This window comes from Sparus aurata, chromosome 6 (assembly GCF_900880675.1).
Source record: "Sparus aurata chromosome 6, fSpaAur1.1, whole genome shotgun sequence".
Classification (NCBI taxonomy): Eukaryota; Metazoa; Chordata; class Actinopteri; order Spariformes; family Sparidae; genus Sparus; species Sparus aurata.
Window position 1 is genome coordinate 5,672,606 of NC_044192.1, and position 14,341 is coordinate 5,686,946.

Here is a 14,341-nt window from a genome sequence, read left to right on the forward strand (position 1 = left end):
TGATACAGAGATGTTACAAAAAGAGTAAAAATAAATAAATCTCTATATAAAAATAATATATAAATAAGATAAATTAAATATATATAAGGCACTTCTTATTTTGGGGTAAGTGAAAATGACTTTAAGCATAATAGTGCGCGCTCACTTTTCTTGTTTGGCTAATTTTGGTGTTGGCTGTGAGAAGAACTGACACACACATCCAACCTTCCAAGTGTCCTCAGTCCATAAAGGGTTAATGCTGAATTAAAAACAAGTAAATCTTTAACCTACATCTCTCTGGATAGTTCAGTTGGCAGAGCATGACACGCTTAATCTCAGGGTCGAGGGTTCAAGTCCCATGTTGGGTGCGTTTACATGCACAGCTTAGTCAGATTACAGCCATAGTTCGACTATGCTACTCAATCAGACAACTGCAATTATCCGAGTATACATGCCGGTGAGAAAATCTGATTATTGGGCCGGAGCATGTCATACCCCGGTACGCTAGGTGGCGCTGTACACATTTCAACTAGTGGTAACAGAGACACCTCCGACTGACCTCTTTATGTCACCAGCTGCCTCGGCATTCAAGAAAGATGGCGTACGAAGAGCGAGATGAAGCTACATCTTTGTACATTTCCGTCTACTTCCGGCTCACGGCCCGGGAAAGATATCTCGTGCCTGCATGGAACGCAAAATCCGATCCGATCTGATGGAATGTATACATGCAGGAGTAATGCGACTATCAATCAAATAATCTGGGTGTTTTAATCCGACTATGAGAAATCTGATCCGGTCCGATTTTAGTCAGACTAAAGTTTATACATGCATCTTAAAAATCCGATCATAGTCGGACTAACACAGTAATTCTGTTTTCTCGAGTGTCATGTAAACACACTGAGTGTCTCGGGATTACTCTGTCCCAGTGAATCACCTTCTGTTACTTTACTGGACTTGTGATTGATGGTTAATAGTCTGTCAACGTCCCAGATGGTTAATGTGGGTGCTGAGAGGAAGCAGGAAGTGATGGAGGAACAGCTCCACGTTTCTTTGACCCGCATGATGAAGGCCACAAGCTGAAACTACGTCAGTCTAAGAATAAAGTGTTGCTGTAGTTGTGTCAGTGTGATGCTGGTGGGTTTGAGCCCGTCTTTAAATTACTTTCGTTTCGATGCGTTTGATGACATTCAGTATGTTTCAGTTCACACCTCGGTTGAGCTACAGTCACAGCTCCAGTAGGCCCTTTAATTTCACTACTGTCGTTGTAAAGTGTGACCGACTTGGAGACAGTAGGTGATGATGTGCACCGTTTCAGCTAGATGCTACTGGTCCTTCATCTGGTTGACCTGTTACGTCACATAAGTTGAGAAGCAGAAAAAACAGGCAGCACAGCAAACAATGAAAACACTGATGACTTTTCTGCACCGTACAAAAACAGTTGTATCCCACTTCCGGTCGTCTGCACCGGCCCAAAGCTCCTGGTCCCGAGCTCTCAGTCAGAACCGCTAGCTGCACAGCTGACTGAGCTAACTGGCTAAAGCAGCTACAGTTAGCAGCTCTAGCGATCTGCTGAGTCGGCTGAAGTGTCAGACTCAAGGATGGACTCCTTCCTGAGCAAAGGGACAGAGGTGTGGGTTCAAATCCCAGTCCTGACAAGCAGTCAGCTTTTGTCTGCAGGTTTCATTCCTGTCATAAACTTCTTTATCTGTGTACTTTTGATGCGGGCTGAGAAAAGAGTTGATCCAGAAATCACCACCCTGTATGACTAAACATCAAGACATCTCTGGACTGGATGCATTTCATCAAACAGACACAAGGTGGCAGTCTAATCAAGGACTGCAGGTCCCTCAGGAGTGTCAGGGTGCAGTTTTGACTGCAGCTCTGATCTGTCTCCGCTCTGAAAATCACAAAATGAAGGTTTTTCTGTTGACTTGTGTCACGTCCCGTCTCTGAGATCATGACTAAAGAAGTGAAACTCATTTTTATTTACGGGTATTACTACAAAATATGTAAACTCAATGTATGAAGGAACGTCTGTAGATCAGTGGCGGAACGAGAGAGAGAGAAGGAATGAGGATGAACAGACCGACTACCAGAACCTGAAGAGAGACGAGGTCCAAACACAGTCAGAACCAGAAGGACTTTACTTTGAAATCAAATGAAATATATCTCTATATAAACAGTGACACAACAGACTTTACTTAACCAATAACACACAAGTCTTTAAAATAGTTGTATTTTCTGTAATATGAGTAATATTCTGGATATTTTTCATCAAGTTCTTCCTTCATTTATGTGGCCTGGATCAATGTGATCCTTATCAAATTACTGTAAAAGGTTCAGTTTGTAGGATTCAGGGGAATCTGTTGGCAGAAACATGATAAAATAGTCATAATTATATTTTCACGAGTGTACATAAGAGTTGTTGTGCTTTCATTACCTTAGAAAACAGGAGTTTTTTGTTTCTACAGGAGCCCAGATTGGACAAATAAGCAGCTTTTAAAGAAGGCCTTCCATGTGTTTAGTCCGGGAGTGTGAGGCGAGGGGTGTTCAGTTTCCATCTGCAACCTCAAAACAAAATGCTGTTAAATCCTACACACTGTATCTTTAAAATACCGTGTTGTAAATGTAATTCTGTATCTTTATATGCGACCAAATGTCTGCAGGATGTGTCCAGTGTTACGACAGAGCGTCTCCCCGTCACGTATTGTTATCAGGCTCATGCACGTCTTTACGTCAGAGCATTTGGTACTTTAACCTGCAGCTGCTGTTTGCTGTAGAGTTTGAATCAGTTCGGACCGATGCTGAATTACACACTGCTGTCGTCACTCCAGCGCCACGAGGAGCGGACCTGAGTGGACCCAAGTGGACCTCAGTGGACTTCAGGTTTAGATTAGTTGAAGTCTTTGTCCTGCTGTGTGTCATTAGACTGCAGAGACAGTTGATGAGACCTACACAACACTCGCCAGCTGAAACAATGAGCAAGAAAACCTCTAAAACAAAACAGATCCAGCTTCTTAAATATGCATCATTACTGGATTTCTCAGTATTTTAGAATGATTCATTGAATTTCTTTGTGTTTTAGACGATTGGTTGTAAAAAGGTAACGATCTGCAGACGACACCAGGCTCGTTTACAGGGAATTGAGGATTTAACTGGCTGATTAATTCATATCGACAATAATCTCACAGACCAGGTCAGACTACAAGCTCGATGCTCGGAGTCCCAGGAGCTGCTGAACAATGACTTTAACATCTCAAAACAGAAAAACACGTGTACTTTGAGAGGTTGTACGCTAAACAAACATTTAACTCCTCCTGCTGCAGTTCATCACTTCACCTCTCGGCACCGTCGCCTTCGATTACTTCGAGGCTTTTTATGAACTGAGCCTGAAGTTATCTGCCTGTCTGTACGTCATACGCCCACCGTGTGTTATCAGATATAACTGATCAAACTCTTTTCTTCCGCCGGCCATAAACCAGTCGTTTACAGTCAGATTAGCTCCAGATACGATATAGATTGCGTACTGTATATACTCGGTTTATGAGTCGAAGTATCTTTTAAACCAATCAAAGTTACGTTCAATGTTGGGAGTTTTCCACTGGCGCTTTCAGTCAAACCGAGCTGTGATTATTTGCATTTCCATCAGTAGTTTTAGAGCCAAACGTCCAGAGATGGTGTACGTTCAGATATCTGCTGTATTTCACTGTTGTGTGTTAAGAACCCAACATTTACTGACTGTGGTGCTTCAAAATGAAAGCTTTTAAATAACCAAATAACAGAGGAGGTGTGTTGTGAAGAATTTGTAGGAAATTCAACGTGTTTGCCACCAAATTAATGGAGCTTTGTCTGCGGCCTTTTTAGCTCTGCTGCAGGGAGGATGAGTGTTTACAGCCGGCCGTCTGACAAATACACAAAGACAAATCCTCACGCAGGTAGAACTGTTTTAATGGAAATGCAAAATCCCTGCAGCGTCGGGCTGGTGTGCCGGGTCAAACTGAGCAGAGCCGGGAAAGAGATGTCACGGAAACACATCATTAAGTTATTTTTGGCCCCTGGCCGGCTGAGGATCCTCGTACATTTCCACCAGCAGACCAAAATATGTTGTCTTTGTTCTCACAGTCTCAAAATCACTGATTCTTGTCATCAACATCAGCTCTGCACGGTCACTTATTGAGCAGCGTGACGCATAATACAAATAATGGTACGTTTTAATGATGTGAAGTTCAACGGGCGTCTGTTACATCACTACACAACCAGCTGCAGAACACACACACACACACACACACACACACACACACACACACACACACACACACACACCAAGACGAGACGAGAGCTCACAAAATAACATTATCAGTCGTCGTTGAGCAAGTTACCATTGATGAAAGTAGTTCAGTCAGCGTTTCTCTATCAGTGTTTTTGTCCCAGAAAGCTCGTAAACGGAACAACACACACACACACACACACACACACACACACACACACACACACACACACACACACACACCATCAGGCTTCGTGTTGCTGCTCGTCTACGGATCTACGGATAGTCATCTTTACCCTGTTTCAAGATGGAAGTCACACGATCAAACCCGAATAAATCTGATGCACTTGTAGGATACGAAGCTTCCAGACGCCTTTGACAGAGTTAGTCAAAGACGGAGAAGACGTCAAATCTGAGAGCTCATTTAAATCAAGACTCGATATGTTATTATTTGCTGTGTTTTTACAGTTAATCAGATATTTAACTTCTTCTCAGTTTGTTGCTTTATGGGTGAATATCGCAAGTTTCCCCACGATATGATATTATATTGATTCTTTGGACAACGATACGATATTTACCGATATCGCAAAGTCTGCCTCGATTTTATACGAGATGTCGTCATTTATATCAGCTCACAAAAAGCAACAAAGATTTGATTTGACAATTTTATTATTTTATCAGTGGTTTAAATGGAAAAACAATCGATTGTTTATAATGAAAAGAAAGCAGCGTTCAGAAAGGAGGTCCATTGGATTTTCAAAATAAAGGCGTATCTTAACGATGGCGGCGATATGAATCGATTTTGTCACTTTGCATCAATTCTACTTAATCGTTGATCATCGAATCTATTTATCGATCTGGATCAATGTATCATTACACGTCTTTATGATCTAAAAAAATTAAAGATTGGTATTGTGTTTTATAATACACACATTTTAATAATATCGCCTGAATAATCCAGCAAAGATGTTCGATCTTGTCCTTTTGTTGACAGTCATGGTCACAGACTCTTTCTTCACCTCTCTACACCCAAATTATGGGCAATATCTTATTAATAATATTATTATCATTAATAATAATAATAATAATATTCTGAATTTGTTTGGGCACAATAATCTAATAATGAAAGTCTGATAGAGTTAGTTGAACATTGTGCAGGCTTGAAGTTTGTGCAACCTGCATTCATAAACACAGAGTTTAGAAATGTTTGACCGTCTTACTGCTCGAGCAGAGAACAAAGAAAAGCTCGGTCAGATCTGCGGGACTCGTCTGCACGTCTTGCTTCATGAATAGATCAAACTGTCTCTGTCTTTAAAAAGCTTTTCCTCTGAGGCTCTTTCTGATTACCTAATCTGTGTTGTCACTTCTGTCAGATAGCTGTGAGTCTCCTGCGTCACATCGCAAAACAACAGATATTAAAAGGTACAGAGAGGCAGCGATGCGTTCACGTCTCTGTGTAATAAACACGGTTTTTAAACCCCGACACACGAAGCCGCTTGATACAGTTCTTCAAAGTGCTGCCTGCTGCTCTTATGTCACATCTGTACCCAGCGTTTTCCTCCGCTGGAAGATATTTTCATTTAATACAAATGTGACACAAGTTCAAGGAAATGACCCTTGAATTAAAAGTAGGCCTAAATATAAGATCTAGAGACAAAAATCTATTCAGCACCAGATGAGATTTTTCATCCTGATTGTGTAAAATGTTGTAAAAAGCGAAAACTCAGCCGGGTTAAAGATCCGCAGGCGTCTGTGCTTTACGACTGCTGACAGGGTACAGCACACTACACAATAGTTAATACAACACTTGCGTTACGTAAGTGCAATTATCATGCAGGTTTCTCTCCCGTCTGTTCCTCTTCTCCTGCATTATTAACATCAGACCTATAAAGTTACAACTGGCTGTTTCACCACCGCTGAGGTCAAGTTCAGTCACAGTCTCGTCCGCCTGCTCAGCGTTTTAGAAAAACAAGCCGCGTTCGCTCGTATGAATCTGCACTCAAACTTACAACGGAGAAGTCTTTTGCTTTATCGTATATGTTGATTGCACAACACAGTAACAACAGCGTGATTAGTTTCCTGTAAACTTTGCTTTTCTCGGTCAGAATCTTCCAGGAACATGAAGGCAGCGTGGCACCATTTCAGTCTCCATCGTAGACTAAACGAACGACTGAACTCCTGTTTCGTCCTGTGTAGTCGGTTTTTGCTGCTCTGAGGAAAAACTAAACAACCTGACTGTCTTTGCAACAATATTTAAACCTGGAATTGAGGGAACAGTTGTCTGTTTACGCTTAAATAGAAGAAAATAGACCTACGACTCCTGTTAATGACACTTTTAGAGGTTGAATACAATCATTAATACATTTTTTATAGTGTCTTAACTACTGTGCACTCGGCTCAAATGTTACTGAAAGGTAAATCCTCGATTCTGCAAATGCATTTTGGAGAAAAATATAATATTATATAATATTTACTTGAGTAATAATTGAAACTGAGGCTGTTCTCACAGGAATATAAGGCCCCCGGAACACGAACAGTGTGAAGGTGTGTTGTTCTTTAAGCTTAAGTTTGTTAATCAGTTAATTAAGTTTGTTTAGTTAATGAAGATTTTCCCCAAAGCTACAGCTGAATCTACTTTAACTAAAACTATTAACCCTTCTAACTGCAAACTCACCTTGTTAAATAGTCTGAATACATCTTTAGTCTTTGTTCTCTCACACACACACACACACACACACACACACACACACACACACACACACACACACACACACACACGCCTGTCTGACCTGTGACCACACGAGAACGAGCCTCTGTCCGTCAGCCAATCACGAGGAGGCCAGCCAAGGCGCTGCCCACGTCACTCCCCGACCCGACGGTGTCGACCTCTGAACTTGCAGCATTAAGTAATGCAGGTCAAAGTTCAGCAGCAGAGACTTTTAGTGGCGCTTAATTTAGCCGATTCAGAGAAAAAAGTGTGGAATGCACCTTTTTCTTATTTACCAACCAAGAAACCAGAAAGAAAGAATCATTTGTTTGCCAGTGTTGTTTAATTCTTGTTGCACATTTTTGCCTTTTTTATTGCAGTGTGCATGATTTGCGTGAGAGGGAACATCTAAATTTATTCACTTCCAGCTGGCCTCAGTTGGCAGAAGAAGCCGTTCAGTCTCACGCTGGAGTTTCTCGGTCAGGGATGACGGCGTTGGCCGGAGTGCCAGCGGTGGATGTCGAGCTGTCTGTCTCTCTTCAGGCTCCGAGCCAACAGCCAGCCAGCTATCAGTGTTCAGAGGGAACCGGTTACGTGGAAACGATGTTACGTCCCGATGCTGATTAATGATTCACCGGCGGCCTGTAACACTGTGTTTTTTCAGATATGCAGGTTCATGCAAAATAGCCACCGGACGACGAGCCTCCCCCTCCTCCTCCTCCTCCTCCTCCTCCTCCTCCTCCTGTGGGACACCCCAGAGTATAAAAAGGACAATCCTCCTCCACAGAGATACAACTGATCAAGAAGGAGAAACAAGTCCCCGACTCTCCTAGAAAACACCGACTGATGAGGCCAAACTGACGGCTGCTCTGCTCCCAACAAACCACTGAAGGTAACCTGACGCTCTTTTCCTTTTGTGTAACGTGAGCAGGGAAACCGAAGTTGTCTGCAGAGTGAGATGGGATGCTGTTGCTGCACCCTTCAGAGTCTGTTCAGAGTCTGAACTGGAGTTTGCAGCGTGTACCTGAATTTTGATGCAGTTTCTTTCATGCAAAATAGTTTAAATGAGAGGAAATCTAGCTGCTAGTGACGCGATCGGAGGCCGGAGAGATGGAAAATGAAGTTAAATGACCGACACTTTTCAAGTTTGAACTTTTTTTTTTTTGCTTTCGTGGAGAAGATTCATGTGCTAAACTGATTCTTTGCTTTTTATCCTCCTCTTCCATCCCTTTCACCATCTTCCTCTTTCATTTCCACCGTCCACTCCTAGACTTCCTCTCGTTCTTTCCTACGACTCTCTCTACTCTCTCCAGACTCCTACGCCATGCCTCCTCAGCTTCAGTCCCAGAACCAGAGCGGTCCCAGGGTCCTGCAGGGCGATCTCAGCGCCCTCAGTCCGGCCGTGAAAGAGTTCCTGGACGCAAATGTGTCTCTGTGTCAGCCGGACTCCATCCACATCTGCGACGGCTCGGACGAGGAGAACCGCACAATCCTCACCCAGCTGGAGGAGCAGGGGTTGATCAAGAAGCTCAGCAAATATGAGAACTGGTAGGTGGATTTGTAAATGTGGCGTTTCACCTTGTTTCTGTTACATAACAATCATTTTTGACCGTCAGCAGTTGTTACTGTGGTTGTTTTGTTACTGGATGTATTTGGCACATGGCCCGCTCATGTTGTTGTTAAAGACAATGTGCAGCAGGCGGTCGTCAGCAGCTGTTGTAAGAAACAACACGAGTTGAAAAGGTCTACATTCTTACAAACCTGCAGGTCCGGCTCGTTCAGTCGGAGCACACCTGCTCACCTGAAGCTGTCGAAACAGCCTCAGGCGTGAGTTTAATGAAGATGTTTTGCTAATCCCGCAGCAAAAAAATGTGCACTAGCGTTTTTTCTTCTTCCAAAAACAAAGATTAAACTTCTTTAACAAGAGAAGAAACTCACTCAATGCCTTTCTCCTCCATCCTTCTTCTTCCTCCTCTTCCTCCTCCTGCTGCAGCTGGTTGGCCAGGACCGACCCGAGGGATGTGGCTCGCGTGGAGAGTAAGACTGTGATCGTGACTCCGGACCAGAGGGACACGGTTCCCTCACCTGTGGACGGTGGAGTCAGCCAGCTGGGACGCTGGATGTCCCCGGAAGAGTTCGACAAAGCAATGACGCAGAGGTTCCCCGGCTGCATGAAAGGTACGACAGAGATGGATGTTTCTGCCTCTAAAAGCTTTCCATCAGCTGTAGAAAAGTACACAACGTCTGTAAAACCTCATTAAAGTGTTGACATCTCTGCCTCTCTGTCCTCAGGTCGTACCATGTACGTGATCCCCTTCAGCATGGGTCCAGTCGGTTCCCCCCTCTCTAAGATCGGAGTGGAGCTGACCGACTCGCCCTATGTGGTGGCCAGTATGAGGGTGATGACCCGGATGGGGAAGACGGTGCTGTCCGCTCTCGGGACGGGCGACTTCGTCCGCTGTCTGCACTCCGTCGGCTGTCCTCTGCCGCTCAAAAGTACGTCAACAACATCATCTTCTTGTAATTCTGTTGTACTTCTAAGATTAAAACCACCCCAATCTCATGCTGTCAACTGATTTAAATGTGCTGGCTTCTCTTTCAGAGCCCTTGGTAAACAACTGGCCCTGTAATCCCGAGCAGACGTTGATCGCCCACATCCCCGACCGCAGGCAGATCGTCTCGTTCGGTAGCGGTTACGGAGGAAACTCCCTGCTGGGGAAGAAGTGCTTTGCTCTGCGCATTGCCTCACGTATCGCCAAAGAGGAGGGCTGGCTGGCCGAACACATGCTGGTGAGGAACAAAAAGAACAAGTGGAGTAATTAATAGATTCAGCCCCATCTTTCCAACAACAATGTCCTTACTTACCAAACCAAATGTCTGTCCTGCTCAGATCCTGGGCGTCACCAACCCTGCCGGGGAGAAGAAGTACATGGCGGCGGCGTTCCCCAGCGCCTGCGGGAAGACCAACCTGGCCATGCTCTGCCCAACGCTCCCGGGCTGGAAGGTCGAGTGTGTTGGAGACGACATCGCCTGGATGAAGTTTGATGACCAAGGTGAGGGGCTAAAGACTTTTTGCCATCAGGGACATTAAGATCAGACTCATAACAACACAAATTAACTCTTCCTGTTCCCTTTTTTGTTCTCCATCAACAGGAAACCTCCGTGCCATCAACCCTGAGAACGGCTTTTTCGGCGTTGCACCCGGCACCTCAGCCAAAACCAACCCCAACGCCATGAAGACCATCATCAAAAACACCGTCTTCACCAATGTTGCGGAGACCAGCGATGGCGGCGTGTACTGGGAGGGAATGGACCAGTCGCTGCCCGAGGGAGTCACCATCACCTCCTGGAAGAACAAACCCTGGAGCAAAGAAGATGGTGAGAGCTGAGTTATCATTATTCACAGATGAGCCGCTTTTTAGAAGTTCGGTCTGGATCTTGTGACGTGAAGCTTACTTTCCCGTCTTTCTCGCTCCCAAGGTGAACCCTGCGCTCATCCCAACTCTCGTTTCTGCACCCCGGCTGGACAGTGTCCCATCATCGACCCGCTGTGGGAATCCCCCGAGGGAGTCCCCATCGAGGCCATCATCTTCGGAGGCCGTAGACCAGAAGGTGCGCAGAGACTACAGGAAAAATAACCTGGAGACAACACCGGTAGAATACCAGACGAGGACAGAGACAGTATCAGATAAAACTAATCTAACTTGTGCTTCTTTCAGGCGTCCCTCTGGTGTACGAGGCTTTCAGCTGGCAGCACGGAGTGTTTGTCGGAGCGGCCATGAGGTCAGAGGCCACCGCTGCAGCGGAACACAAAGGTCCGTATCCAATCTTTCCTCACGATAAGATACTTAGAATTACTAGAATTTCCTCAGCCTCGTCAGGAGCATTGATTTCCTTTAACGACTCAGACAGTAGCACATTATCTTTAAAGTAAAGCTGCTTGTTTGGACATTGAGTAGACTTAAGAATAAAAATATATTTACCAGTTTTCTCTCCTCCTCTTCGTTTCTGCAGGCAAGATGATCATGCACGACCCCTTCGCCATGCGTCCCTTCTTCGGCTACAACTTTGGACAGTACCTCTCTCACTGGCTGAGCATGGCCGACCGCCCCGGCGCCAAACTCCCCAAGATCTTCCACGTCAACTGGTTCCGCAAGAGCCCCACCGCCGGATTCCTCTGGCCCGGTTTCGGCGACAACATCCGCGTGCTGGACTGGATGTTCAGGCGGGTGAACGGCGCGGCCGGCGCCATGCCCTCTGTCGTCGGCTACCTGCCCTGCGAAGACTCCCTGAACCTCCAGGGCCTGAAGGAGGAGGTGCACCTCGATGAGCTGTTCTCCCTGGATCAGGAGTTCTGGCAGAAGGAGGTGGAGGACGTGAGGAAGTACTTCGACACGCAGGTGAACGACGACCTGCCCAACGAGGTGGCCCGGCAACTGGATCTCCTGCAGCAGCGAGTGAAGCAGATGTAAACGATGATTAGCATGTTAGCATGTTAGCATGTTCTGAAGGAAAATGATGATTCTAGAAAATCTTGTTGGCAATTCCACAACTGAATCTTAGTAATTCTGTAACCAGATGTTGGAAATTCAAAGAACAGATTGAGAGTAATTCCAGAATATGTCGTTGTAGTTGTGCTGAGGAACAACTCTCCTCTGATGATTAGTTTTACGACTACATTTCTGCCTCTACTCGTTCTTTTCATCAGGTTATTATTCTGAAAATGCGTCGGGGGATGTCGAGAATAATTACATGAACATTTCTCATTGTTCATCGACTAGGGATCTTTGTTTTAAACTGATTTCGGCCTGTTTGTCCGAATTCTACTATTTAATAGTAACTTATTATGAACGCACATTATATTGTCACTGCCGTGTGGATCTATATGGCACAGAAGGAGTAAGTGAGTCCAGGTTAGCTCGGCTCCAGTGTTGTTTTGGGGTAAATGTATGTTTTCTGTTATTGTTAATTTATTTTTGTACACTGTCTCTTTGTAACTCTTGCTCCGTTTTGTTATAATCCCGAGTCCCCAAAAGAGGGGAAGACAACAATAAAGCTATTTAAAACGATAACAGTGACTGCATCTCATTGTTTATGCTTTCATCTGGGTTTTCTATCGTTCTTGTGTTTCTGATATTGAAAAAGGCAGCAAAACAAAGACTGTCTAAACCTTAAAGCGTCTTAAAGAGTTGATGCAACTTATCCTCCTCACATATCAGCAGCTGTCAAAACAAACAGTACAGATCAAAAGCACCGATGATAAAAGTAAGGAACAAACTACCATCTGTCCAAACAAACACACCGACAGCATCAAGACTAGAAAACAAACTTATAAAGTGTTTTTTGTTCTCGTAATGACCACATGAGTCGGAGAGATGTCGGGTAAAGAAAGCAGCCGAGCAGCTTCTCTTTGTGATTCAACACCCTGGAAGTATGAAGTAATATGCGTTTACTTTGCTAGCATATGAAAAAATAGGAAAGAATAGAGTCAGCTGCAGTTGGAAAGTTGTTTTCAGGTGAGTTAGCGACACAGCTTCACAGAACAACAAGCTGAAGAGACGTTCAGACTTTTTAAAATACGTTTTATCCCTCCTTTTTGGGAAATGGAGCTATTTAAACTTAAACAAGTGTCATGTTGTGTTTTTAACCAAAAGCACAAACAAACTAGCTAGTTTTCTGACCAACTACTGAACATAGTCAAGTGTTTATCTGCTGAACAGACACGAGCGCTAACGCAGAGCTTAAAGTGAAACTCTCGCCAAAAAGCAACCAAGGCTTTATTTGTGATTGAATATGAGTCCAACCTTCGTGTAAAAGCATAATTATGACGATAGAGGCACTTTTAAGATTTACTGAAGTTTTGATTTCGGGCAAGCTAATTTTCAATGGGAGTGCTACGGGCACTTTTACGATAGCATCAAAATCTCTATTTTTAAAACACTAAGAAGTCTCGACACAACATGAAACTTTGCTTGTAGTATCACCAGGGTTTCTACACATGAACACGAGCATTGAGAACATTGTTTGTGTACGCAGAGTTTACTAAAAAGAAGGTTTTTGAACCACTCGCCATAGGAGCTGGATCTCCTGCGCGTCGCCGTCATGGCAGACAAAAAGTGTCGATCCCCGAGTGCGACCCAACAGGTTGGAGGTCCACCGTTACTCTCCTGCCTGTTAGGTCGCACTCGGGGATCGACACTTTTTGTCTCCCTTGACGGCAGACACTGGTGACACTACGAGCAAAGTACGGTAAATGTTAAACGTGCCTCTTTCGTCGTAATTATTCATTTACACGAAGGTTTGACTTATGTACATTCACAGATAAAGCCTCGGTTGCTTTTTGGCGAGAGTTTCACTTTAAATGAGCCGGAAAACTAGCTGGAAACATGCTAACTCTGCTCCGTACCGCTGGAGGTGTACGAGCTACTGTTTGCTAACACGTTTGCTCAGCTTAATATTAGCATGAGCACCAGGACAAATAATGTAAAGGTACATTATGTAAGAGGACCTAATTACTGTTTAATGTGGCTTTTGAACAAAAAAGATAAATTAATAGCGCTTCAATCACCGGTGAACATTTTGGAACAGCTGTAACATTGTTACCTCGCTACGCTATCGATAAATGTAATTATAATTATTTTGTCAATTCACCTGGAATATTATTTTCAGGGATATTTAAAGATAATTTCACTAATATGTGTCAAAAGTTTAGTAAAGCCTACGAAATCGACCTTAAGTTGGATTAATTCTCAAATCATGACAATGTTTGTTTGTTGTCAAAGAATAATTAAAACCACCTGTGTGGGTTTAACACGCTTCAACAGAACAAGTCAATACTTCCACGAGTTATATAATATATCCTGTACCGTTTATCCAAACTCTTCTGTGAAAGCATTTTGCTTGCTGCAATATTTTAGGTTAAGCTTATTTTTTAGCACATACTGTAATTTCACACACACAGAAAACACCACATGTGTCAAAAAAACAAACAATCAGTCACTAAATGTACATTTCATGTCCATCAGCCGGTCTGCGTCCGTCTGAGACCGCATGTTTCTTGTTCCATGGTTCACGGCAGCGGTTGTGTAAGATGTGAAGATAATGACAGCGACAGAAGTTAATCATCACTGACTTGTTTTTGACACTATCTGTGATGTGTGTCCGTACGTCCCATGTTGCCTCTCAGAACAAGTGCAGACAAAAACACAAAACAACACGGTGAAACATTCACAGGCTGATCCTGATCGTGCAGGACGTCCAACACATGAACATATATGAAGAACTGGCATCACAGAAAGTCATTGGAAAGTCTTTGCTTGCTCATTTTACACAGTAGATGTGTCAGATTGTGGAGAGAAACACTAAACAGTGGAATTAAACATGCACAA

The 14,341-nt window shown here is 43.9% G+C and overlaps 1 protein-coding gene across 1 annotated transcript; it reads left to right on the plus strand.

Annotated features, from left to right (window-relative positions):
• Window positions 1-7,734: 7,734 nt before the first annotated feature.
• On the plus strand, window positions 7,735-12,025 carry pck1 (phosphoenolpyruvate carboxykinase 1 (soluble)). Its single transcript, XM_030421548.1, has 10 exons — window positions 7,735-7,845; window positions 8,224-8,501; window positions 8,947-9,131; window positions 9,246-9,449; window positions 9,556-9,743; window positions 9,844-10,006; window positions 10,107-10,331; window positions 10,434-10,565; window positions 10,673-10,768; window positions 10,968-12,025. The coding sequence occupies exons 2-10, from the start codon at window positions 8,278-8,280 to the stop codon at window positions 11,423-11,425; spliced, it is 1,875 nt and encodes a 624-aa protein (XP_030277408.1). The 5' UTR covers window positions 7,735-7,845; window positions 8,224-8,277; the 3' UTR covers window positions 11,426-12,025.
• The last annotated feature ends 2,316 nt before the right edge of the window (window positions 12,026-14,341 follow it).

What these genes read in the sequence shown, in the direction of transcription:
- pck1 (XM_030421548.1), top strand. Translation starts at nt 8,278, where the DNA reads ATGCCTCCTCAGCTTCAGTCCCAGAACCAGAGCGGTCCCAGGGTCCTG. An exon ending in CTGTCCTCTGCCGCTCAAAA is followed by an intron (nt 9,450 to 9,555) that starts GTACGTCAACAA and finishes CTTCTCTTTCAG; the next exon opens with AGCCCTTGGTAAACAACTGG. An exon ending in ACCCTGGAGCAAAGAAGATG is followed by an intron (nt 10,332 to 10,433) that starts GTGAGAGCTGAG and finishes CTCGCTCCCAAG; the next exon opens with GTGAACCCTGCGCTCATCCC.